This window comes from Drosophila sulfurigaster, chromosome 3 (assembly GCF_023558435.1).
Source record: "Drosophila sulfurigaster albostrigata strain 15112-1811.04 chromosome 3, ASM2355843v2, whole genome shotgun sequence".
In the NCBI taxonomy this organism is placed as follows: Eukaryota; Metazoa; Arthropoda; class Insecta; order Diptera; family Drosophilidae; genus Drosophila; species Drosophila sulfurigaster.
This window is the reverse complement of record NC_084883.1, coordinates 40,487,370-40,512,118: the sequence shown is the minus strand read 5'-3', so window position 1 is coordinate 40,512,118 and position 24,749 is coordinate 40,487,370. Positions and strand designations below refer to the sequence as shown.

The following is a 24,749-nucleotide window of genomic DNA, read 5'->3' as shown; positions in this document are numbered from 1 at the left end:
CTGTAGAAGTTATGATTCCTTAAAATTTGGTTGCGATCAGATAAAAATTGTGGAAGTTATTAAAGAAATACTTTTGTATGGGCAAAAACGCCTAATTACTAGGGGTCTGAGTTGCTTTGGGTGACAATCTGGTACATTGTGTCGTCTATGGTATATTTTGAATGGTGTGCTGTATCGATATACCAAACATACCATTTGGTATATTTTTAGTATTTTTTTAGTATTTTCGGTATATTTTGAAAATGATACCGCAATATTTTGCCTTTATTAAAAATGGGTAGCGGGTATCTCACAGTCGAGCACACTCGACTGTAACTTTCTTACTTGTTTTTATAATTTAACGATCAAAATAAAATGGTTATTTAGGCGTTTAACAATATAAAACAACAATATAAACAAGTCAATTTATTCAAAGAAATTAATATTGTTGAGTTCATATAAGCCAAAAAAGAAAATTCTTTTGTGAAATAAAAATATGTGAATAATTAAAACCTACCTCGTTTGAATATAGTACTTCATCGATATACCAAATATGACCTTCGATGGATTTTTGGTGTATATTATTTGGTATATTTTAAGAATAGCATTGTTTTTATACCCGCTACCCATAGGGTAGAAGGGTATTATAACTTATATTATAGAAGGAGGCATCTCCGACCCTATAAAGTATATATATTCTTGATCAGGGTCAACAGCCGAGACGATCTAGCCATGTCCGTCTGTCTGTCTGTCCGTCTGTCCGTCTGTCCGTCTGTGTGTCTGTCCGTCCGTCCGTATGAACACCTAGATCTCAGAGACTATAAGAGATAGAGCTATAATTTTTTTTCGACAGCATTTGTTATGTTTGCACGCAGATCAAGTTTGTTTCAAATTTTTGCCACGCCCACTTCCGCCCCCGCAAATCAAAAAAATCGAATAACAAGCGTAATTTTAAAGCTAGAGTTACGAATTTTGCTACATACAATAATAACTATAGTAGTTATGATTCCTGAAAATTTGGTTGCGATCAGATAAAAATTGTCGAAGTTATTAAAGAAATACTTTTGAATGGGCAAAAACGCTTACTTACTAGGGTCTGAGTTGCTTTGGCTGACAATCTGGTATATTGTACCGTCTATGGTATATTTTGAATGCGGTGCTATGTCGATATACCAAATATACTATTTGGTATATTTTTAGTATTTTTGCAGTATATTCGGTATATTTTGAAAATGATACCGCAATATTTTGCCTTTATTAAAAATGGGTAGCGGGTATCTCACAGTCGAGCACACTCGACTGTAACTTTCTTACTTGTTCATTTATTAAAATGCGTATCAAGTATCATATAATCGAGCACACTCGACAATATTTGTTACTTAAGTAGTAAGAAATTACAAATACTTTAATTTCAATATTACGTAGTTCTAAGGTGAAACTTAGCTATTAAACTTTGTCTAATAAAAAATATTACATCGTTATACTCAAATTTCTCATGATTAAGTAATTTCTCAGATACTTACATCTAACTTGGTCTCTCCTTCTATCCTTCCCAGAAACAATGTGGATCTGGCACCCGGCGATCGTTACGTGCGCATTGCCTTTGCCGAGGCAGCCAAGGAGATTGATGTGGCCATCAACAACACGCTGGACATGCTCTTTTCCAATCGCTCCAAGGGAACACCTCCCAACTTTGGTGAACTGCTTCGCGTCTTCCGCTTCCCCACTGGCCAGGCAAGACAGTTGGCCCGCGCTGCCGAGATCTACGAGCGCACCTTGGTGAACATAAGGAAGCATGTGCAACGTGGTGAGAATCTGAGCATGGAGAGCGAACAGTACGAGTTCAGGGATCTGTTGTCACGCGAGCATTTGCACTTGGTGGCCGAGCTATCCGGTTGCATGGAGCATCGCGAGATGCCCAACTGCACGGACATGTGCTTCCATTCACGTTACCGCAGCATCGAGGGCACCTGCAACAATCTGATGCATCCCACCTGGGGCGCCTCGCTGACTGCTTTCCGTCGCCTGGCGCCGCCCATTTACGAGAACGGCTTCAGCATGCCCGTGGGCTGGACAAAGGGACGCATGTATGCGGGACATCCGAAGCCAAGTGCGCGTCTTGTGTCAACCTCTGTGGTGTCCACCAAGGAAATAACACCGGACACGCGTATTACCCACATGGTCATGCAATGGGGACAGTTTCTCGATCACGATCTGGATCATGCTATACCCTCGGTGAGCTCGGAGAGTTGGGATGGCATCGACTGCAAGAAGACATGTGAATTCGCCCCGCCGTGTTACCCCATCGAGGTGCCACCGAATGATCCGCGCGTGAAGAATCGTCGCTGCATCGATGTGGTGCGTTCCAGTGCCATCTGTGGCTCCGGCATGACGTCGCTCTTCTTTGATGGCGTGCAGCATCGCGAGCAGATCAATCAACTGACCTCGTACATCGATGCCTCACAGGTCTATGGCTACAGCACACCCTTTGCCCAGGAGCTACGCAATTTGAGCTCCGATGAGGGACTGCTGCGTGTCGGTGTGCATTTCCCCAATCAGAAGGATATGTTGCCGTTTGCTGCGCCACAGGATGGCATGGACTGTCGACGCAATCTGGATGAGAATCAAATGAATTGCTTTGTTTCGGGCGACATCAGAGTTAACGAGCAAGTTGGCCTACTGGCCATGCACACGATCTGGATGCGTGAACACAATCGCATTGCAAGTAAACTGCGTGAGATTAATCCGCACTGGGATGGCGACACTCTTTATCAGGAGGCACGCAAGGTTGTGGGTGCCCAGATGCAGCACATCACGTACAAGCAGTGGCTGCCGTTGATTGTGGGCGAGAGTGGCATGGAAATGCTGGGCGAGTATCGTGGCTACGATCCACAAATCAATCCAAGCATTGCAAATGAGTTTGCCACCGCGGCGCTGCGATTTGGCCACACCATCATCAATCCCATACTGCATCGTTTGAACTCCAGCTTCCAGCCCATACCCCAGGGACATCTGCAGCTGCACAAGGCCTTCTTTGCACCCTGGCGTCTGGCCTACGAAGGTGGCGTTGATCCATTGCTGCGTGGCATGCTCGCTGTGCCCGCCAAGCTCAAGTTGCCCGATCAGAACCTGAACACCGAGCTCACAGAGAAGCTCTTCCAGACAGCGCATGCGGTTGCTCTCGATTTGGCTGCCATCAATGTACAACGTGGTCGAGATCACGGTATTCCCGGCTACAATGTCTATCGCAAGTTTTGTAATCTGACTGTCGCCACGGACTTTGACGACTTGGCTGGCGAGATTACCAATGCGGACATTAGGCAAAAACTGCGTGAACTCTATGGGCATCCGGATAACATTGATGTCTGGCTGGGCGGCATTCTGGAGGATCAAGTGGAGGGAGGCAAGGTGGGAAAACTCTTCCAGTGTCTGCTCGTGGAACAGTTCCGTCGTTTGCGCGATGGCGACCGCTTCTACTATGAGAATCCGGGCGTCTTTCTGCCCGAACAGCTGGTGCAGATCAAGCAGTCGAACCTGGGACGCGTCTTGTGCGATGTGGGCGACAATTTCGAGGAGATGACCGAGAATGTGTTCATACTGGCCAAACATCAGGGTGGCTACAAGCAGTGCGAGGATATACCCGGCATCAATTTGTATCTGTGGCAGGAATGCAGCAGATGCAACAGTCTGCCATCCATCTTTGACAAATATATCCCGCAGACTTACACCAAGCGTAGTCAGCGCAGCAAACGTAACGTGCAGCAACTGGAACAGGAGGTGCCCACTCCCGAGAGCTATGACAGCGCCTTGGAGGCACTGTACCAGGTGAACGAGGAACGTGTGAGCGGCTTGGAAGAGCTCATCGGTAGCTTCCAGAAGGAGCTAAAGAAGTTGCACAAGAAATTGCGCAAACTCGAGGAGGCCGAACCAGTGCCACAGATTGTTCAGCTAGCGCCCGCTGCCCAAGCTCCTGCGGCGGCTGTGAAGCCCAAGCGTAGCCACTGCGTCGATGACAATGGCACCACCAGGCTGAACAACGAAGTCTGGACGCCGGATGTGTGCACCAAGTGCAATTGCTTCCACGGCCAGGTCAATTGCTTGCGTCAACAGTGCGGCGAGGTCAGTTGCCCGCCTGGCATTGAGCCACTGACTCCTCCCGAAGCGTGTTGTCCACACTGCCCCATCATGCCCAGCTCAAAGAGTGCTGCCAAGCCGGTGGTGAATTGAGCGACGCCGGCACATTTTGCATATCGACTTAACGAAGTATTCAAACCAAAAAAAAAAGAACAGCCCCTTAATTCTTAGTAGCCACATCCAATTTCCCAATTGAAGGATCAGTTCCTTCACAGAAGACGACATTACATTGGAACGCATCCGACTAATAATCCTAATCGATAACGCACACACACACACTCACTCGATCACACAAAGCAAGAGCAAAAGCAATTAATTAATTAACAAAGAATTAAACTTAACATTTACTGCTACACATGTAATAAATAAAGCACATTAAATAGCAACCTGTTTCAGTTCATGGGTTAGTACGATAGTTTTGCGATATTTTCCCTGCTCATATCGTTTGCGAACTCGAATGCGATTATTATGCGATACTCCCGCCTCCTGGCTTGTTGGGTTGTCACAGAACTCACACACACATACTACTCAAAGTTCACGTATTTGGTGTGTGTGCCCTTGGCAATCACAGCGTTGTTTTTCTTATGTTTCAGCACGCAATCGATATACGCGAGATTCTTGCCAGCACGCAGCGTATTAGCCTCGATAACAACTTCGTCGCCAATCCGTGCTCCCTTCAAGTAACTGACATTAATGTCCACCGATACGCCTGGATGGCAGGGCTTTGACATCAGTGCATAGGTGGTCACCATGTCCACCAGTGTTGCCATGTAGCCGCCATGCAAACCGCCGCCCTTGTTGAGATGCTCCTTGTCCACTGTGAACTCTGCGGTGCAAACTCCATCGCCACCGCCAATAATTTTCACCTATCAACAAAAATGCACATTTTTGAATGACAACCACATTTGGTTTATAGTCAATTCATACTTTTTCCAAGTGCTTTTCGAATCCTGTTGCCTTGGCTATAATTTCGCTGATGTGCTTGGCAAATTCCAGTCCCTTTTTGCGAGTTCCCATTTCGGAATTGTTACGAAACGTGTACACAACAGAGAAAACGCAAACACACTCAACAGCTGTCAGTCGATAACTGAACTATCGATATTCGTGCATAGTACAATAATAAAGCAGATTGTTTGTCGTATGTGACGTCAGTTGTGAAGATAAGAAAATCATAATAAAATAGTATTACTCTTGTCTATATATTTATTCGAATACGATGACTAGCACTTTTACGTCAGTTTAGTGTCCATGTCCACGTATTTAGTTTGTCCGCCTTTGGCAATGACTTTGCCAGTTGCCTTGATTCGCAATTCACACTCAATGTACGCCATTTTGCGACCTGCATGTAAAGTATTGGCGTCTACTTCGACTACATCGCCGGGTCTTGCGGCAGCCAGATAGCTTACATTGAGGCTGGAACTAACACCCGGGTGTGAACCCTTGGACATGAGGGCATAGGTAGTGACGTTATCTAGAATAGTAGCTGTTAAACCACCGTGTAAAGATCCCATGCGATTCAAATGCTCGGCTGCCACTGTGAATTCCCCCACAGCGCGTCCATCGCCGCCAGCCGTTATTTTCACCTGCAAAATTCAATTATGGCGCGTTATCGATATGTCGAAACTTACATAATATCGATAGATTTAGTCAGCTGGTTTTGCGCGTCGTTTTGCGTATTTCACATTGTGTTTGTGTGCAACAAAAAACTTTAAACTTACCATTTGTGTCACCCGATCGAAGCTGGATCCTTTGGAAAGAAATTCGGCCACTTGTTTGACCATTTCTACACCGCGTTTGGCTGCCATAGTGTTTGTTTTTGTATTGCCTCTTTTGACTATTTCACTAGCGGAGCAGAACTCTTCACGCCGAAATGAGAAAAACTACTGAGACAAGCGCTGGCGATGAGAAAGGTGAGCGCAAGCGTTAAGCTATAATATATACTATATATGCTCGTAAATGTGAATGAATGGGTTATGAAATCTATGTACGAGACATCAAATAAATTGTCTAGACTTGGCCATGTGTAATTTTGGCCTTTTTGTTTTGCTCGCGCTGTCCGCGTCTGCGTCTGCCGGCAATTGTGCGGATTGTGATAATGAAACTGAATAAACAAGGCAAAAATGGGGTTGTAAACGTGTCGCGATACCAAGGCTATGCTAATTGTTTACTCAACAAGTTAATACTAAACATATTATTACTAATCAGAACATTGAAGTGATACAAATCTATCAGATACAATATAAATATTGCACCCATTAACTCGGACTATGAGAACAGCACTTCCCACAGACATAATATTTATGATTAATTCTAAACTATAAAAACCATTTATTTAAATGAATATTAATTCAGAATTATAAATAGAATTTTAAAGAAAATGCAAAATTATTTGCAAAGCTGGGTGGTCCATAGTCCATTGTCATAAGTTCCCTATAGAAGAAGCTAAAAAAATTTAGTTGTTAAGGCAATCATATTAAATTATACGCATGCTTTATAAATACGAAACTCTTTAAGTAATTTCGCATCTAATTACTTCTCGCTTTCTCAGACGACATTGTGCTGAAATTTCAGCAACTTGCCAGAGATGATCTGCGACAGGATAATGCCCGGGACTTTATATGCCACACAACTGATGGCGATCGCATTGCGCTGATTGGCTCCAAGACGGAACTGATTACACTCGAGTTGATCGACAGAATAAACTATCAGATGCCATTGCCCTATGTAGTCGCTGGCTTCGAATTGAACACAAAAGCACGTCCGCTGGATAAACTGGTGCAACAGGTGAATGTGGAGCACATTTACAACAGTTGCAATGCCTTGGAGGTGCAACAGTTGAGTCTGGATCCTTGTTATGGATCCGGCATCTCGGTACAGGAAGTGGCCGACTCCACGCTGTTGGCTGCCAAATGGTCGCCACAACCGCTGCCCAATGGCAACATGCTGTTGGCCTTTCTGAACAGCTATGGATCCCTAGAGTTAATCACCAAAAAGGCACAGCAACCATTCTGGCATTACTACGAACAACATGATATATCCGCCACGTTCCGAGATGAGCTGCAGCCGCCTTTCGAAGTGGCTCCGGATAAAATCGATACATTTCGACGCTTTCAGGCATTCATCGATCGCAGCTGGATTACAATGTTTGCCTGGCGTTCACTAGAGTCGGACAATGGGAATCACGTGCTGGTGCTGGGCACTGCGGTGGGCAGTTTGTGGACGCTCAGCTTGAGTGGCGATGCACAAACAGTGCAAGCATATTGCGAGCTGCACACGCTGCTGGATCGCATCTGCTATATGCATGTGTTTGAGGATTTGCTGCTGGTGGGCGACATCAGCGGTCAGGTGCATCTCTACAGATTCAACGGGAACGATGAGGGCGGCATGGAGTTAGTGAAACCACTGTGGCTGCGTCCCGATCAAATGGCACTGCAGCAGGCGGTGATAACGCGTTGCGACGAACGCAAATGCTACTACATTGCCTGCTGCAAGGGCGCACATTTGCTCGTCTGGTGCATGCCACAACTTCCAGGTGGAGAGAACTGGCTGGAGACACGTTTCCTAGTGGGAGGCATTAAGATAACAGGTGAGTGTTTGGCCAGCTAACAAATTCCTAAATTAATTTGCATTATTTTCCCAGGTTTTTCAAGCATTGGCAACTCAAGCTATGCGCTGGGCACGGCACGTGGCCCACTCTATCGCATTGAACTTCAACACAAGGCAGCTCAGCTAAGTGTGAGCAAGCAGCTGATTGAGGTAGACGATGTGGAGACCTTTGGTGCCATGGGCATCTTCAATAGTCCGCACAGCAATCTGCTAACACTACTTTTTGTACGCAACAAAGAATATATGCTTGACAACAAGTTGCTGCGTCGCGAGCTCACGGTCAACGTGGGCAAACTGAGTAAGGACGATTCCTTAGCAAAACTCACTGAATTGCTTTCAAACAACGAACCCATCAATCGCTACAAGGATCTGTTGAGCGATGTGCGTCTGCAGATTTTCAATCGTCACGACATGGAAAAGTTTATCAAATTTGTTTCCTGCGAGTCTCATGTCGTCGGTGAGCTAGTCACGCTCATGCAACAGCAACAGCTGCAGCTGAAGTATCATGTCATGGATGCACTCCAACATGTGCAGCAATATCAGACGAAAGAGTATTGTGAAATGGAAATGAAGCTGCTGTTGTCCATTTTGACTATAACTCATATCCGTTTGCGTCTACAGTATTTGACTGGTCTGGCTAAGCTAACGCCTTTCCAAACCAAGGCATCCCAATGCCTGTTGCAAGAGATGCTGCGTATCAAGCAGCAGCTGGAGGAGCTGCTGGTGAAGGAACAGCCTATCAATACGATCATCAAACGTTTTTTGGATTTAATTGAGGTGCACTTTAATGCGGTGCAGCAGAAGCTGGGAAAACCTCCTAAACTTGATGCCAATCAGGAGTCAAAACGCTGTTGCATTTCATTTGTGGAGGTAAGTTTAGTTTAAGCAGTCATGGAATATAAATAAGCCATATTTTGCTAAACACTTTTAGTAAATCAGGCATAAAACCGATATTCAATGCATATAATTTAGTTGTCTCAAATTGTTACTTCACTAATTTATTATCTTTACCCTTATACAGCTTCTCCCCGAGTTGGAGACACATTACTGCACTCTCTGTGGTCGCCAGGCGTTGATGGAACAGCAACTGTTGCTGGAACTTTATGAGCCTGGCAGTCGCTTAGTTTGTCCCTACTGTCATGGAGCATTCATCATGGAACTGTGTGATGCATAAACATGAGACAAAGCGAGTCCAAATTTCGATGCCAAAACAATTCCGCAAAAACAAAACTAAAAACCCAATTTTTTATGCATTTTTCTACTGTGGCTAAAACCTTTGCGAAATTGTTTAGGCAACGGAATTTAGCACACGCCTGTTTTCAATTTATTCAACTGAATTTTAGAATGTAAACGTGTGTGTGTGAGAATGAATGTGTTTTTTTTGTATGTTTGCAAGTGCACTTAAATGTTTAAGCAATAATTAGGTTTAGTACAGCGAAACATAAATAATGGGACTCGTTTCGAGCAGCAGAATATCCTGCTCGAGCTGTCGCAGATCGCTCTCCAGTTTGCCCTTGCGTTGACGCTTGTTCTCGCTGTCGATGAGCAACGACATGGACTGATAGCTCTTGGTCATCTCGTTCAGATGTGCCCGCAATCCTACAAGCAGCTCATTGCGTTCCGCTTGATCCATCACACGCATGCCGGGCATATCGGGTGGACCACTTTTGGCCGCCTGTGACTGTTGCAGCTTCTGAGCGGACAAGGATTTCGACGCCTTGAGACCACCACAAAGTTCGGCGAGGCGTCGCTGTTCCTTGCAGCAAACATCATGCGCCTCTGTCAGCATCTTCTTAGTCTTGTGTATATAGACGGGCACCTGGCCAAAATCCTTACGGCACACGTACTGCGGCACCAGACCAGAGTTGAGCAGATTCTGACGCGTGCCACAAGGTGTGTCCACGTAGCGTGGCGGCGGTGGACAACGCACAGTACTGCGAGCACAACGAATATTCCGGAGCACAAAGTTCGGTACCATATCGGACTTTTTCTCCTTCTTGCCGCATTCGGGCAGCGGAGGCATGTGGGCACCTTTGGGACAAACGTGAAGATTCTCGCGACGCCATTTGACGCCTTGATTCTTGCGCAGAAAGGCGCACGGTGGATCGAGTGGCACATTGGCACAGCCCATGGTGCGATGATGGGACTTCTTGGCATCCGTCAGCAGACGCACGCCATCCTTCAGCATCACCACCGAATGCTTCTTGTACTCCACATTGAGACGGTCGCGCAGCTCCTTGGCGTAGCGAGCTGCCATCTCTTCAGTGTTGTGCTTGCCATAATCCTGCGTTGCCTGAGCCTGAGCCTGTGGGGCGCGACCCTTTGCGTCTTGTGATTTTTCCGGCTCGCGTTCCACATTGAAGATGTTCTCGTTGTGATGTGTAATGTAGACCAGTGACATGGTTTCAGTCTTCCTTCAAAGCAGCCACCTAACTTTGATCTTTTAGTATGGAAGTTTTGTGAAAATATTTTTATAAGTTTTGCTATGTAGACTACCCGATTACAATATGTACGTGTGGCATAGAAGACGCTGTTTTCGTTGCCAGGTTTCCAGACATTTCGAAAATTCGTTGCCATAATAATTAAGTTGCTGTTGCTTTAGCAACCTTTGAAATGTGAAATTCAGGTTTTGAACTATTCTTAAAGCTTAGCTTGTAATGAAGACACATATTTTATAAGCTGTCAATTGAATACTAAAGTTTAAAATTTCGCTTTAAAGACGAATAACTCAAAATAAACTACTAATTTGTAATAAAGCTTAAAGTCCCAGTAATTATTATTGAGTTTTATTTCAAAAACTGCATATTATATCGTACAAATTTTAACAGTTTCTAATTCGACAGTTTCAGTATTTAAAAATAGTCTAACATATATTCATATATATGTATGTATATTCATTTGTGTAACAAGTTCTTAAAGGAAACAGTGTTAAGTAAAATATAGTTATTTTTAGCTTAATAAGATCGTCGACGTTAAAAATAATTTTAAGTCAATAATGAATTACATACTCATAAATGGCAAAAACAGAATCACCCCATTTTTATTTCACTTTAATACAACATACAGTGCGGATAGCATCTAAAATTGATTTTGCACTGTTGATGACAAATGGTGGTGTGTGTGTGCTGATTGTGTATGCTTAGATGAAAGAAATCAATAGCGAAAAACACCAAGTGAACATAAAATGCAGTAAGTTGAAATTCAGCCAAGGCAGCTGCTCGCTCACTTTTCAATTCCTCCACTTTAAATGTGGCGCCCTCTACAATGTTTGCTGCTTGCTGCTGATTCCTGTTCGCCTGGTAGCAAAATAAACCGCTTAAAGAAAATACCATAGTATTTTATACTATGTGTGAACGTATTTAGTGGCAATTTCAAGTATTTTATTTTGCCTTACAGCAATATACTTCAATAAATGCTTTTTGCTTATAATTCAAATTTTGAAGAAAACTTTTAATTGCGTGTACTTCACAATAGATGGCGCCAAGTCATCTTTCACTGATTTGCACTAGCTAGAAAACTAATTGTTTGATAAAGACAAAACACAACAGTACAAAGTTTATAATGTTAAAAAAGATTTATTAAAGCACAATATCAAGCCACAGCTTGTGTCGCACACGAGTTACACTTACATAATAATTGTATATAATTCGTTATTGTAAAAAATTCGTGTTGTATATAAATAGTAGATTTTCGTGTGTGTGTGTTTGTTGTATGTGTACATAAAAAATAGCACTAAAAACGTTAAAGTTACAAGTATTTTGATTATGAATGCTTTATACTACTAATTAACTGTGTGTCCACATTGGGGAAGGGGAGGAGGAAATGTTGGAAGCACGCTGACAAAGGACAAAGACATCATCATCATCATCTCTAGAGAGACGACACAGCAGCATTTAAAAAGCACGCCAATTAGGCACAAAGACTCGGTACTTAATACAATCACTTAAATCTCTAGGTAAATATGTATATATATATATGTATATGGATATGGATGTATATGAGGGGTTCATGGGTGTATTTGTAGACGTTTCAATATGAATACGAATACGTCAAAGCCACGTAGAATTTGCACTGTGTTGACAGCATTTATATAGGCACTACAAAAAAATAGATCCGAATGACGCTTATTATTGCACATTAATCATGTGAGTCATGTGGAAGATTCGGAAGCGGAGAGCGCAGCTGGTTTGCTCATTACTTGTTGCCGCTGCCACTCTCGCTGCTCTCCTTGTTGCGCTCCTCGCGTATGCGCTTAAACGCCTCCGTCTTGACAAAGTCCACCGAGTTGTAGACAACGCTGCTCTTAACTGGGGCGCGCACAGCCGCCGCATCCGTTGCCCCCAGACGCACACCAGCACCGCCCACCGCTGTGCCGCCCTGCGTATAGAGATTGCCCACACTCATGCTCTGGCGATTGAGCAGCGGCGGCTTGTTAGTCACATCCAGATCAAAGTACTGCAACTTGTGCTCCGACTGTTGCTGTTGACTTGTTGCCTGCTGCTGATGTTGTTGCTTCATCGCCGCGGCCGCTGCTGCAGCCGCAGCTGCTGCTGCCGATGTGGATGTCATGGCTGCAGCGGCGGAGGCGGTGCGTTGATGTTGCACTGATTGACTGCCCGGGCTGTTGGGATGCTGACGATGCTGTTGACGCGGCAGCGTGCGTGTCTCATGGAAATAGCCCGCAGCAGCTGGCGAATGCACATCCGTCTCATGGGGCAGCACCATCGATAGCGGCGCACCCGAGGAACGACGCATGGCCGCTGACATGGTTGCCGAAGAACCCATCTAAAAGGAAAGTAGAGAGATTAACAGAAGCCACATAATTTATAATCATTTATAGAAATAGCTGGCTAGCCGAATCGTTTAAAATAAATTTCATAATGGTTTTAGCTTAATTTTTCTTTCAATGTTATAAGCAAGAAATAATTGCTTTAAAACAATCATCGAAAGCGATTGGTTCAGACAGCAAATTTTGTTAATCGTAGGTCGAAGACTTTAAATTCTTCTGAAGAGTCAAAGAACTTCTTGCAATTAAGTTATTTCTAATGATGTTCGAATGCCATAATTAATTACTTGAATGCAATTATATATGCGGTCACTTCATTAGCAATTAATAAATTTAGACTAAGTTCCCCATTATCTCCGTTACTTATATCATTTCTTTATCAACTGCTTACCTTGTGTATGGGTTTACACTTGCGATCCACGCTGGGCGGCGCCACGCCAGACTGCAGCTTTGTGGCACCCAATTTGCTGCTCAGCTGCTCCATGGAACACACTGGCGGCTTAGCGGGAAACTCCTCTGGCGGCTTATCCTCCACACTCGCCTTGTGCGTTAACTCTGCCGGCTTCGGCTTCAGTTTGCGATTAACAGGTGGACAATCGGTTTGCTCAATGAAATCATACCGAAACACATTGCCTTCCATACGTGTGGGCGCTGCATTTGTATAACAATGTGGGCGTGGCAATGTGCGAGCACTTGTCGGTGAATTGGTAGCGGTGACAGTGTGCGATGTGGCCGGGCTGGGATTAACTAGCGCTGCAGCGCTGGCATCAGCCATGAGATTCGGTGTGGAGGCAGCAATGGGATTGGAATTGTGCGGACTGGTCACAGGACGCTCGCCAAGCAGCTGGCCCAAGTTACAGTAGGGCAGCTGATGGGAACGTGGAATGTCATAACTCTCTTCGATCAACGAGGAATTCGCATGGCGTGTGGCAACAATCGCAGGCGATGTGTTCTCCGTATCCGACAGCTGCGGCAAATCGCGCGTTAGTCTGCAAAGTAAAAAACATAATATGAAATGGAAAACTTCACAAGTCGTAGTTCAATGTATTTACTTTTCATTCTCCTTAAAGTCCAGTATGAGATTGTTTTTGTTCTTCAGCACCTTGGCCAGCTTCTCGAGCGTATGATGCTCACCGGCGCCATCGGCAGCAGCTGTGGCATGGCTGCTAATTAATTTACCATGCTTATCAATTGCTGTGGTCGCCAAGGCAGCGCCATCCTCAGGCATTTTTGAAAATCGCTGAGAATATGTCAGCACAAACGATTCGTTCTCAATGGAGCTGTCCGAGGGACGCGTGCTGCGATCTGAAAAAGTCAAATCTTTAGTAAAAGCTAGATAACTTTTAAGAGTTTTGCTCTACTTACCAACATTCTCGCGGAGTGGCAAAGGATGTGCCCACTCGTCATCGTCGGTGAAAACGCTCTCCGAGTCCGAATCTGAGCGTTGACTACGCTGTTTGTTGCTGTTGGCATTGGCCAATTGTTGCTGCAAAACAACATCAAAACGAATCAGTTAGTTGCCAAGAGCAAAGTCTTCTAAACACTTACCAAACTGCAATTGGTTATTTTAGGTGAGTAGGATTGATCGTTGGTCAGATTGAGACCAATGTTGTTGTGACTGCGCGGCGTATCATAGAATTTGGGATCCAAATTGTTCAGTGCACCCGCCAGCGCATGGCCATCCGGCAGCAGCTTGGGACTGCCCGTGAAGCACTCGCTAATCGGTATATACGGCCCCGAGGCGGTGCTCAATGCCGGCGACGCTTGCACACTGCTGTGCTGATGTGCCATGGCCTCAGCCAGCGTCTGTTGTGTGAGCACCAAATGCTCGGGCAGCTTCCTCACCACACCATTGGCATTGACAGCCAAGCGAGCAGCCTGTTGCTGCTGTTGCTCAGCAATTGCTGCCTGGGCTTGAGCCTGTATCAACGCACTCTGATTCAAATAGAGCGCCGTGGCGGGCGAAGGCGGCGGCTGTTGTTGGGCAGCCGACAGCAACTGTTGCTGATCGAAGTGCGCGTCGCAGAGCAAGGTCTCGCGATTGTTGTAGTCCGTATTAACGTAAACCGAGTCAGAGTTGTTGTTGTGCAGCTGCTGCAAGCTGCTCTGCGGCTGCTGATCGATGACCGCCGCCGATGGCCGCTGACGCAGCAGCGAACTGGCCGACGAATGCAGCGAGGTTGTTGTTGTGTTTTGCGTGGAGTTGCTCAAGGCGCCGCTGGAGCTTGTATGTTGCTGTGCACTGCGATTCTCATCGGCTGCAAATGCAAAAAGTTGTCAGTAATTTGTCAAGTGAAAGTGGTTGTACACTAAAACTTACCTGTTGGCGCTGTAGTTGCGGCTGCTGTGGGCGTTGCTGTGGCTGTGGCACCCAGTGGTAGCTCATTTGACTGCTTGGTGTCATGCAGATGGCACACCTGACAGATGCAGTTCACCCAATCGCGCATGCTTGCCTCCGTCTCAGCGGCCAGATAATATGTGCGCTTTGGCGTCTTGATGTCAAACATGTACTGAAACTTTTGCTTGCGATTCTCGAGTCGCAGTCCGCAGTCGACTTGCTCGCATTGATCCAGATCGATGACACCCTTCAGCTTACGGCAGTATTGATCCGTATAGTATTCAAGGCAAAACTGCTCCGGTATCTCGCCCTGTTTCAACGTGAACCAGCGACGACGCCAGCGCTGCAATTTGTGTGATGGTTGCAAAAAAAAAAATAGATAAAAACAAGTTATTATAAACACGATAAGCTCGAATATGGATGTGTATGTTGGATTCGAGTCGCATTCACAGACTGACGGACTATCATCAGCAGCAGTAGTGAGTAAGCGACGCTTAACTCGCTGCCAACGTCGCTGTCGACGTCGACGTCGCTTTTCCGCGAATCGCTTTTACATTGACATTTTTCTTGTGTAATCAACAACGGCTCACACCCACCGCATTGCCAAACAACCAAGCAACCAACCTAACCCACTCGTCGGACACGAGTCGAGAGTCTATTGACTTTTTATCCGTCGTTCTCTTATCCAGGTCACATTGCGGTCTCTCTTGACAGCAGCAGCAGCAGCTAAACAATTAGTTAATGCTGATAGTCTTCAATGGTGTTTCTTTACTTTTTTTGACAGTTAATATCGCTGCAAATGCGTCGCAAGAAAACGTCGGAAGTTCGCTGGGTCACGATCTACTGATTTGCCAGATAAAAATAACAGCTACGTTTTCTTGAAAGAAAATATCAGCAGCAAGTCGTATGTACAAACAAAAGAAGAACGCAGCAAAAACTAAACGTGAAACAAGTCTCAAAGGTCAGATGGTCGACTAGAGAGTTTGGTAAACATTCAACAAATTATTAATATGCATACCCTGTATTCAAGTGCATAATAGGGTGTTATAGCTGATAAGTGCACACTACGGCTACATCAAAATGTTCTTTTTAATTCGTCTGACGGAACTGAATAAAATAACTAATCTAACTTTAAGAGCAAAGAAATAATTATTTAAAAAAGGATTCCTCTCAATATTTAAATATCAAATCAAATTAAAATACATTAAATATAAATCCCGAAGACTTCGAGTGTTCTGATCAAATTATTAAATTATAAAATGTATTTCTAAGATTCATTTGAAATAAATTAATAAATAAATTAAAGCAATACGCTTAATAAAAATAAAAAATATATAAATAATAACTCAAAATAAAAACCAATAAATGATACACAAAAATAAAACAAATGAATCGCAAAATAATAATCCAATCCGAAAAATTTTATATACTTTTAATTAAACTTATTATAGTATAAGCAAATTAAACCAATTAATAAACTAAACGTTAAAAAAATAATCCACTCCGATGAATTTTCAAAATGTATTTAAATAAACTTATTATAGTATAAACAAATGAAACAAATTAATAAATGAAACGTAATAAAATAATCCACTCCGGTGAATTTTCAAAATGTATTTAAATAAACTAATTTTAGTAAGACTTCGAGGATAAGCATTTCTTGTAGAAAGTTAATGGAGTCAAAATAATAACAATCTATTTCCCATATATCTTCAAAATGTAATCAACTTTTAATGAAAATTCTTAATTTTATTCATATCCTAACATTCATTCATATGTATGTATGTCAAGCATGTATTCGAATTACTTCACAGTCGATCTACCCTTAGTTATATAAATTTTATTCGCTTTTAAATGTAAATAAATTTCAAGATTAACGAGCAAATTTGCCTTGAAATAAACAAAGTTGCACTTTAGCCAATTGGCGATAAGTTAAAGACGTAAGTATGAAAATCTATACCGCGTGGAAGAAATAAAGAAAACTAAACAAAATACTTGGAATAGTGTTTTGATGAAAAGCTGGAAATATGCCAACACAAATGTTGCTCTTTGCACTACAGCCATGAAGCATTCACTTCCTCGCCAATCAACAGGTCGATCTCTTGAAGGCGCGATCGGAAAATGACTCAAGAATTATGCGTAATTTAAAATGCATGCATGTGAAGCATGGGAATCATTTCTGAATCATAAGAAACAACTGACAAATACATTCTTCATGCGTCTGACAATATACGAGAATATTATTATCTATTATTATTATGATTATTCAGATTAATCAAAGGGTATGCGATAGCTCTTCAATGCTGGCTTGATTGGTGTTTTTTTTTTGCCAGACAAATTTGCATTGTTGTCTGCACAGTTTCACGCTTAATTCAATTATAAACAATAAACATAATGCCACACACGCACTCACATACACACACACACACACACACCAACAAACACACGCACACAGTGGCACCACATGGAGAAATTGGCACCCTGAGGCGAAGCAACAACAATAACAACAGCAACAACAATTATAGTACAACAAGAATGCTCAGCTAATTTTCTTTAAGCGTGTGGAATACCTAATGTTTAGCTGCGTATGTTTGGATGAATATTTGTTTACATATTTATTATACAGCCCCTATAAAAGGCTTGCCAGAACTGGGTAAGGAAACATAAACGAAAAATGTTTAAGAAGAGTTATAATTTTTGGGTAGCCGCCAGTTTAATACTCTTGCTGATTTGCATATAAATATTTACTGATTATTACTGTCACAACATTTAATTTTAGTGCGAAAATTCTATCTCAATTTTTGACTGCAATATTTTTAATTCGCCCAGGTTCTTAGTATCAAATAAAATAATACATTAAAAAAAATAACTTTTCGTATTTCAATGTTCAGTTCAATAATCTTTATATTTTTAAAATGCACTCAAGTGATCTTTTATATTTTTTAAATTATTTATATGTGTATTAACAAGATTATTAAGTATAAAAATAATAAATAATATTCCTAACTATATTATGCTTTAATCAGAAGTTAGTATTTATAATTTATATTTTATTCTCTCAAATAAACCACAAGTATTAAACTAATTAATAATTAACAAATTTAGATGACCAAAATATTAAATTTAAAATTGGGAATCAAGATTTGGTTGGTACAAAAGGAAGCATTTTCATTTTGAGGTAACACTATTTCTAGAATATAATTTTTGTTTATATAAATACGAATAAATAAACATCCTATTTGTTCCCAGCACTAAGGTGACACGATATCCGTAGCAGATAAACTCTTGTTTATACTACAGTTGCAGACAGAAAAACAAACCTTTTTAATAAAGAGTATTTCAACTTTATCAACACAGCCACGCCTTATTCATTGCGTTACAGATGCATTGACAAAATGATAATGCTCCCAGACAGAGTATAACAATAACAACAACAACAGCACAGAGCTGAGCGACAAGTGCGTCATTCTGCATGATGTGTGGCTTATCGTATAGACTCGGCATGAATGTATTTATGATGTACATAAAAAACAAAAAACAAAACAAAAAGAAATGAAAAACAAGGCATATGCTGCCTGCTTGTACGTGCCTCTTCTTCTTCTGCTTCATGCTGATCGCCTTGGGGCAGCACTTTCTACTTGGAAGTAAATTTGATTAAACGACGACGCTGCCAGCAGCAACGTTGTTGTAATTTAATACGCAACAAAGCAAGCTGCCAAGCTAGCGGCGCTTAACGGTTAGCACAGGGTAAACATTTAATTAAGCGTAAACTTTTTTCAATTTTTCTTCTCTTCAGCTAGCGTCACAAAATGTTCCCACGCCAAAAAGCCAAACATAAACACGGCAGCAACGCAACAACAGTAAAATACGCCATAAACAGAGAAGCACACGCATACACTCACACACACAAGCGCGCAGCTCTAGCGTAAATAGCTCATTCACAATTTGCAACTTGCGGTTTTTCGCTTGTTTGCATTTCAATCACTTCTCAAGCATTTCCCACTAAAGCCAAAGCTATGCAGCAACAACAAGAACAACAACAAACTCATATCATCAGCCATGCAACCCATGCACAGCCAGTCAGCCGCTTATTAATGAATTAAAAATGATTATCGGACACAAAACAACAACAACAAACAAACAAATGATCGCATACAAACACACACACACATACTGCCACACACACGCATACCATTACACACGCACACACTGAGATGATGTACACTGAACGTAATTGTATATAAAAAAAAAAAAACAGAAAAAAGAATGCCACTGCCTGTTGTGCGTTGCTTTGTATGACTCAGTGTAGAACAAGCGGAAAGAAAAGAGTTAAACATTGTTGTTGTTCATGCATTTTTCTCTCCCAACGTTTGCTGCGCTTGCAGATTGCACATTTGACTGACCATTTGGTATTTGTATGTGTTTGTGTTTTTGGGTCTAACAAGAAAAAAATTGCTTTGTTGCCTCCTCTCGAATGCAGCAACATGCAATGGATATGTGGATATGGAGCACTTACAGCACGCCAAATGCGCTTTGTGGGCGGTGATTTGATAAGCCATCCCTCGTGGAATGTGCTATCCATTATTTATTTGTTCGACACGTTTGTTGTATTAGCGTTATATTTATTATGATTTTTCAGCTCGTTTTTTCACTCACTGTCCGCGCACACATCAACCGCGACCAGCGTGACCGCAATATGAAATTTAAAATATACCTCTGCCACTATAGCTTGCTTACAAACTTGTTGCAGAGTTGGTCACACAGCGATAACTAGCATCGAAGATCTAAATTATCGATATTCGATGATTGCTGAATATGATTTTAGAATGTACAAAATTATTTTGAAATGAGTCTGTTCGTAATATTTGATTTGTTTTCTATTAAATTAGTAAATCATAGCACATCCAGCAAATATGTCAAACATCTTTTAAATAACTTATTCAAAACCATAGCTCTCATAAATGTACTAAACTAAAAAAAATCAGTGTACCCAGATTATCGACATTTAACTCAAATTTTGGAAATTTAACCTGCGGTCACACCCAACAAACGTGTTGAGCACAACTGATATTTTGAATTTCAAGATAAATGTATGAACCTATATAAAAATATTTTATTATTACCAGATTATCTGTTATATTTACTCAAATATTTGAATTCTTTTGCCTAAGCAATCATGCCCATTAATGTTTGTTTGTGCAACTCTATGAGCAAACAAATCGAGAATGACAATTAAGCTTTGAATATTCTATTAACCTTTTTGTTTTCAATAAAAACATTTGAAGCATGTTTGTTTAGAAATAAATTTTATTCCGTCGTATGCTGATTAAAACATACATCTTTTTTTCCATACACATTAAGCCAAGCAGCGCAATAACAAACAGTATCATCAATACGCTGATCTCAGACGGAACCTGCTCCTCCTTAACTGTTAAGACGGCGCATTGTTTATTTGTCCTTGCTGTCTCCCTTGCCACCACGAATACGACCAGTACGACGGGCAGCAATAAGACCGACCTTGCGACCAGCAGATGTGCCACGCTTGACTGTCGATGCCTTACCAATATGTTGATGGTTACCACCACCGTGGGGATGCTCCACAGGGTTCATGGCAACACCACGCACCTTAGGCCAGCTGTTGCGCTTCACCTTGTACTTGTGGTAGGCACGACCGGCCTTCAGGATGGGCTTGTCGATACGACCGCCGCCAGCAACGATGCCGACCATAGCGCGGTTAGCTGAAGGCACAACCTTCTTGGCGCCAGAGGGCAGCTTGACACGGGTCTTCTTGGTGTCGGGGTTGTGGGCAATGACGGTGGCATAGTTGCCAGAGGTGCGCGCCAAACGGCCACGATCACCAGTCTTCTCCTCCAGGTTGCAGATGATGGTACCTTCGGGCATCTGGCTCAGAGGCATCACATTGCCAATCTGGAGAGTGGCCTTGCGACCGCAGTACACGAATTGGCCAGTGTGCATGCCCTCGGGGGCAATGAACAGCTCCTTGCGGATCTTGTAGCGATAGGGATCGCGGAAGTGGACGACGGCCAAGGGAGCGCCACGACCAGGATCGTGCACGATGTCCTATAATTTGAAATCATATCAATCAATAAGCACTTTAACTTCCAATCTCTTCCAATCAGAAACTTACCTTGACGACGCCGCGAATGTAGCCAGAGCGCTCGGCGAAGTCCAGAGAACGCAGCTTGGCGGCTCCCTTGCGCTTCTTGACGTGCGCCTTGAAGACGGAACCGGCGCCCTTACGTTGTGCACGAATTACACGACCCATTTCTGAAGAACAGATAATAGAGAGACCATCATTTAATTTACGTTAGTCATTACACATCACATATCACAAACATATTGTGCGTCATTTTTAATCGCATTGTAATTGCACTTTTCCACAAATATTATATGCTCACGCAAGTAGAATATTTATCTTGCACATATTGTTGATTATTTTTATTGGATGTTTTAGTTTGTATTGGAAATTTTGCGATTATCATTTCAGCAGTCGACACCTACCGATGCTCGGGTAAAAAAAGAAAAGAGAGAAGAGGAAGAGAGACGCAAATTGTCAAAGTTGTGACAGCTAGCGCTGCCAACTTCACGTTGTTTTCCGTCAGCTGTTTTCAACACATTTTTATTGTTGTTCAACACATGCCTCATATCGATGCCACACCGATTATAGCTGCCACATATCGATTATAACCGCCCCACCTCAAACCGCAAGTTATCGAAAAAACAGGATTTGAATTGCAGTTGATTTTTTTGTTTATTTTTTTTTGTTTTTTAATTTTGAGATTATATATATAATAATTTTTTTTACGATTTAGATTTACATTCATTTCTTCATCATCAATTTTACTTGTTTTATTTTAGAAATAAAGTAAGCATTTTTTATTACTAATTCGGTTTTTAATTGCAGTTTAGTGCATTTTTGTTTTAAAGAACATTATTAAATATGGGGGACATTTTTTGGGGGATAGGGGGTGTATACATTTATTTTCTTTTTATAACACAAAAACAAACAATATTTTAAATATTTAATTTTTTTTAGATTTTAGATTGAGACGGGTAGTCGCGGGTATATTTGCTTTTCATTTTACTTAAGGGAGGGACGCACATATTGAGAAAACAACACAAAACAAGGAAGAATAATTCAATAATATTTAGCATTAACTGCCGCTCATCATAATAATTTGACATATGTATTGCAAGTGGTATTTGCAGTTGTTGTGTGCCGATTGATAATGAGAACATTAATGTATAATGTATATAGAATGTGTATATTGCAACGTAGCCATTTGAATTAATTAAGCAGCACACACGAATGTGATGACAAACAAACTAAGGAAAGGAATATTCATTGAAATGCACAGCACACAAGCGGAGTTTTGTTATTTTGTCATCATCATAATTAATTGAGTTTTTCATTTTAACATGCTAGCTTTGTTGTTTTTTTTTTCGATTTTGTGTTTTTTGTTTTATAGAGAATTTCGTTTCATCATCATTTAGTTCTGTATAAAAGTTCAGTAAAAAATGCAGCTTAACTAGGTTCATCGAATTCTTCCCTCCAATCGTGTTTGTTTTTGTTTTGTTTTTTTTTTTATCAAGGTAAGTAGTTGTCCTCAAAAATGACATTATTCTTTTCTTTTTGTGTAATTTGTAATTTGATGCATTCAATCAATTGTCTCATAAGTAGGTTTCAAATTTCGTTTAGCTTGCTTCATCTTAAATTTGTTAAGCATTTTGTTTTGTTTGTGTTGCTTTCTGCTTTTTTGTTTGCTTTCTGTCTTATTTTACACATAAATCATCAATCATAATTGTTTCGGCTTATAACATTTTTTTCTTTATTTTTTCTGTATCGCTCAGCATTTCTATATTATTTATTTGCTTTTTATCACTTAGTTTTTACAATGGCGCTTTTTTGTTTTATTTTTCTCTTTTAACTTCATTTCATTACTTTTCATTTTGTTTTCATAAAAATGAGCATACAGATACATTTAATTTATATATATTTATATAAATGTTAATGTTTTTGCTTTATTTGCTTTTGCACTAGCTCAAAACGCACAAATAAATTCTAATAGATTGCTATCGAGAACAATGAAAAACTAATTGCATTTTTTTTTTGCTCACAATTCGATCATTATTTTCGATATACGCACGTTTCTTTTTTGTTCTTATCGTGTTTTCTTCATATTTGTTTTGCTTTTCTCATTTTGCTGCGTTTCCTTTTGTTTTATTTTATTATTTTTTTGCTTGCTTTTAACTTAAGTTTAACTTGTAGGCAAATTATGATAAGTAGAAGAGAGACAACATGAACACAATTCTAAAATGACATTTGAAATGAAATTGCTGTGTTGTGTATAAGTGTGTGTTCGTGTATCTGTGTGTGTGTGTGCATACAAATAAACTGCGATTTAGTTATGTAACTTCATTGTACATATGAATATACATATATGCATGTGTGTGTGTCCAAACAACATTTGATTTGTTGTTGTTCTCTATTCTTCTTTTCTTCTCTAATGAAAAAAAACCTCGACGAGTGAGCTTTAAAAATGTCTCGCGCTTTTTTCTTAACTTTCTTCGATGGCGCTAATCAATTAATTCATTTATTAACGCTTTTTGCTTAAAAATTGTGCACTCTCAATATTTGCGAGTATTTAACTTTATAGCACATTTACTAATTGAAAAACGGTCTTCTTCATTCTGGTGATTTTTCATAAGCACAACGTTTACGTTCGCGTGTGTGTGTGTTGAGTGTGGTGAGTTTACGTGTGTGTGGTGTGTATTATGTATAGGATGGTCTCACTTATAAATTATGCACTTTTTTCACTTAAACGAGCTAAATGTTGTGTGTCAGCGTGTGTTTGATATTTCTTTTTTTTTTTGCGTTTTTTTAGCTTGCTTTTTAAAAAATAAGAAGAAATTGTTGTTGTTATTTATATTGAATGTTGTTGGATCATCAGTTGCCAAGTTTTGCGGAAGGGTGCCAAGTGCCAGTTTCTTTTCCATTTCCGTTTATTTATTTTTGTTGTTGTTTGTAAGCTTGTTGAGGGGGGAAAATTTACCAATTGGCCATGCCTGGCTTATTGAGCGTCATAAAGTAGATTTGACACGATGAAGCACCTTTGGCACTGCTGAAGAATACTTTATCGTTGCGCTCGCAAAGGAATTTCAAGCGTTGCGCCTTCTTGTGCATAAACACACCATCCAAATGGCCGCTCTCAACGGAACGTATCTAAAGTGGGGAGAAATGAGAGTGTGGTGAATTAGTTTCAATAAGAAAACAGCAACTGAGTATAGACTGTGTGAGACCCTTTGAAGTCACTACATATAATCTGACGCTGGGATGATATTTCATTATATTACTCACCTCTATTGCTTTGTTGCCCCAGCCCATAATTTGTCCGGTGCCTATGTAGGCCACAGAAGTGGGCATCTCACCCCACTGCGAAGGAATAAACGAAGAATAAAATTTAGCAAACAAGATAAGATATTATTTCTTAGGGTTTAACTTGCCTGCAGCACAATATTCTTGGACACACGTCCGGCAGTGTTCACATAGACGCCCTCATTGTCATAGCACAGCAGCAGTTGCATACCATTTGAGTTTGGAAGCGCCACAATACAATGCGGAATGATAGCACCCTGAGTCTGTGTGTTGAATTTCACATTTACTGGGTATATCCAATCAGTATGGCAGGAGCCACTTACATGCTTAGGAAGATAGATATCGTATACTTCAGCCGAGTCTAAATCAACCGCATGGAAACCCTCAGCAGAACCATAAATCACTTTCAGTCTCGACTGATCCTCAATTGTGAGATCGACCAAAAGGGGGCGATGTTCCAGTTCACCAAAATTCTACAGAAAATGAAAGAACAAATTTATGATATCCAT

General features: G+C 41.4%; 8 protein-coding genes across 16 annotated transcripts in view; 2 read left to right on the top strand and 6 right to left on the bottom strand.

Moving 5' to 3' along the window:
- LOC133846384 (peroxidasin) overlaps positions 1-4,266 on the top strand; it is a 42,111-nt gene extending 37,845 nt beyond the window's left edge. Inside the window, exon 9 of the mRNA XM_062281348.1 lies at positions 1,536-4,266. Within this exon, the coding sequence (XP_062137332.1) occupies positions 1,536-4,206 (2,671 nt within the window). The 3' untranslated portion in view covers positions 4,207-4,266. The remainder of the gene's footprint in view (positions 1-1,535) is intronic.
- On the bottom strand, positions 3,490-5,198 carry LOC133846389 (acyl-coenzyme A thioesterase 13). Its single transcript, XM_062281352.1, has 2 exons — positions 5,041-5,198; positions 3,490-4,979 (listed from the first exon to the last, which is right to left on the bottom strand). The coding sequence occupies exons 1-2, from the start codon at positions 5,128-5,130 to the stop codon at positions 4,638-4,640; spliced, it is 432 nt and encodes a 143-aa protein (XP_062137336.1). The 5' UTR covers positions 5,131-5,198; the 3' UTR covers positions 3,490-4,637.
- Positions 5,040-5,965, bottom strand: LOC133846388 (acyl-coenzyme A thioesterase 13). Its single transcript, XM_062281351.1, has 2 exons — positions 5,832-5,965; positions 5,040-5,696 (listed from the first exon to the last, which is right to left on the bottom strand). The coding sequence occupies exons 1-2, from the start codon at positions 5,916-5,918 to the stop codon at positions 5,343-5,345; spliced, it is 441 nt and encodes a 146-aa protein (XP_062137335.1). The 5' UTR covers positions 5,919-5,965; the 3' UTR covers positions 5,040-5,342.
- Positions 5,882-9,534, top strand: LOC133846385 (uncharacterized). Its single transcript, XM_062281349.1, has 4 exons — positions 5,882-6,023; positions 6,662-7,699; positions 7,754-8,589; positions 8,741-9,534. Exons 1-4 carry the CDS (start codon positions 5,984-5,986, stop codon positions 8,891-8,893), a joined length of 2,067 nt encoding a protein of 688 aa, XP_062137333.1. The 5' UTR covers positions 5,882-5,983; the 3' UTR covers positions 8,894-9,534.
- On the bottom strand, positions 9,021-10,241 carry LOC133846387 (enkurin). The gene has a single exon (XM_062281350.1). It carries the CDS (start codon positions 10,118-10,120, stop codon positions 9,146-9,148), a length of 975 nt encoding a protein of 324 aa, XP_062137334.1. The 5' UTR covers positions 10,121-10,241; the 3' UTR covers positions 9,021-9,145.
- Positions 10,242-11,274: 1,033 nt separating this feature from the next.
- Positions 11,275-19,551, bottom strand: LOC133840591 (protein daughter of sevenless). The gene is made up of 7 exons (XM_062272513.1): positions 19,360-19,551; positions 14,826-15,186; positions 14,054-14,763; positions 13,871-13,991; positions 13,558-13,810; positions 12,897-13,494; positions 11,275-12,504 (listed from the first exon to the last, which is right to left on the bottom strand). Exons 1-7 carry the CDS (start codon positions 19,423-19,425, stop codon positions 11,914-11,916), a joined length of 2,700 nt encoding a protein of 899 aa, XP_062128497.1. The 5' UTR covers positions 19,426-19,551; the 3' UTR covers positions 11,275-11,913.
- Positions 19,552-20,132: 581 nt separating this feature from the next.
- Positions 20,133-21,463, bottom strand: LOC133840592 (large ribosomal subunit protein uL2). Its single transcript, XM_062272514.1, has 3 exons — positions 21,366-21,463; positions 20,992-21,131; positions 20,133-20,924 (listed from the first exon to the last, which is right to left on the bottom strand). The coding sequence occupies exons 2-3, from the start codon at positions 21,127-21,129 to the stop codon at positions 20,292-20,294; spliced, it is 771 nt and encodes a 256-aa protein (XP_062128498.1). The 5' UTR covers positions 21,130-21,131; positions 21,366-21,463; the 3' UTR covers positions 20,133-20,291.
- A 2,252-nt stretch (positions 21,464-23,715) lies between these two features.
- Positions 23,716-24,749, bottom strand: part of LOC133840589 (traf2 and NCK-interacting protein kinase) — a 37,092-nt gene continuing 36,058 nt past the window's right edge. For all 9 annotated transcript variants that reach the window (XM_062272502.1, XM_062272508.1, XM_062272503.1 and 6 more), the window contains 4 exons: positions 24,564-24,713; positions 24,369-24,503; positions 24,223-24,297; positions 23,716-24,087 (listed from right to left, as the gene is read on the bottom strand). In XM_062272502.1, the coding sequence (XP_062128486.1) occupies positions 23,914-24,087; positions 24,223-24,297; positions 24,369-24,503; positions 24,564-24,713 (534 nt within the window). In that variant the 3' untranslated portion in view covers positions 23,716-23,913. The remainder of the gene's footprint in view (positions 24,088-24,222; positions 24,298-24,368; positions 24,504-24,563; positions 24,714-24,749) is intronic.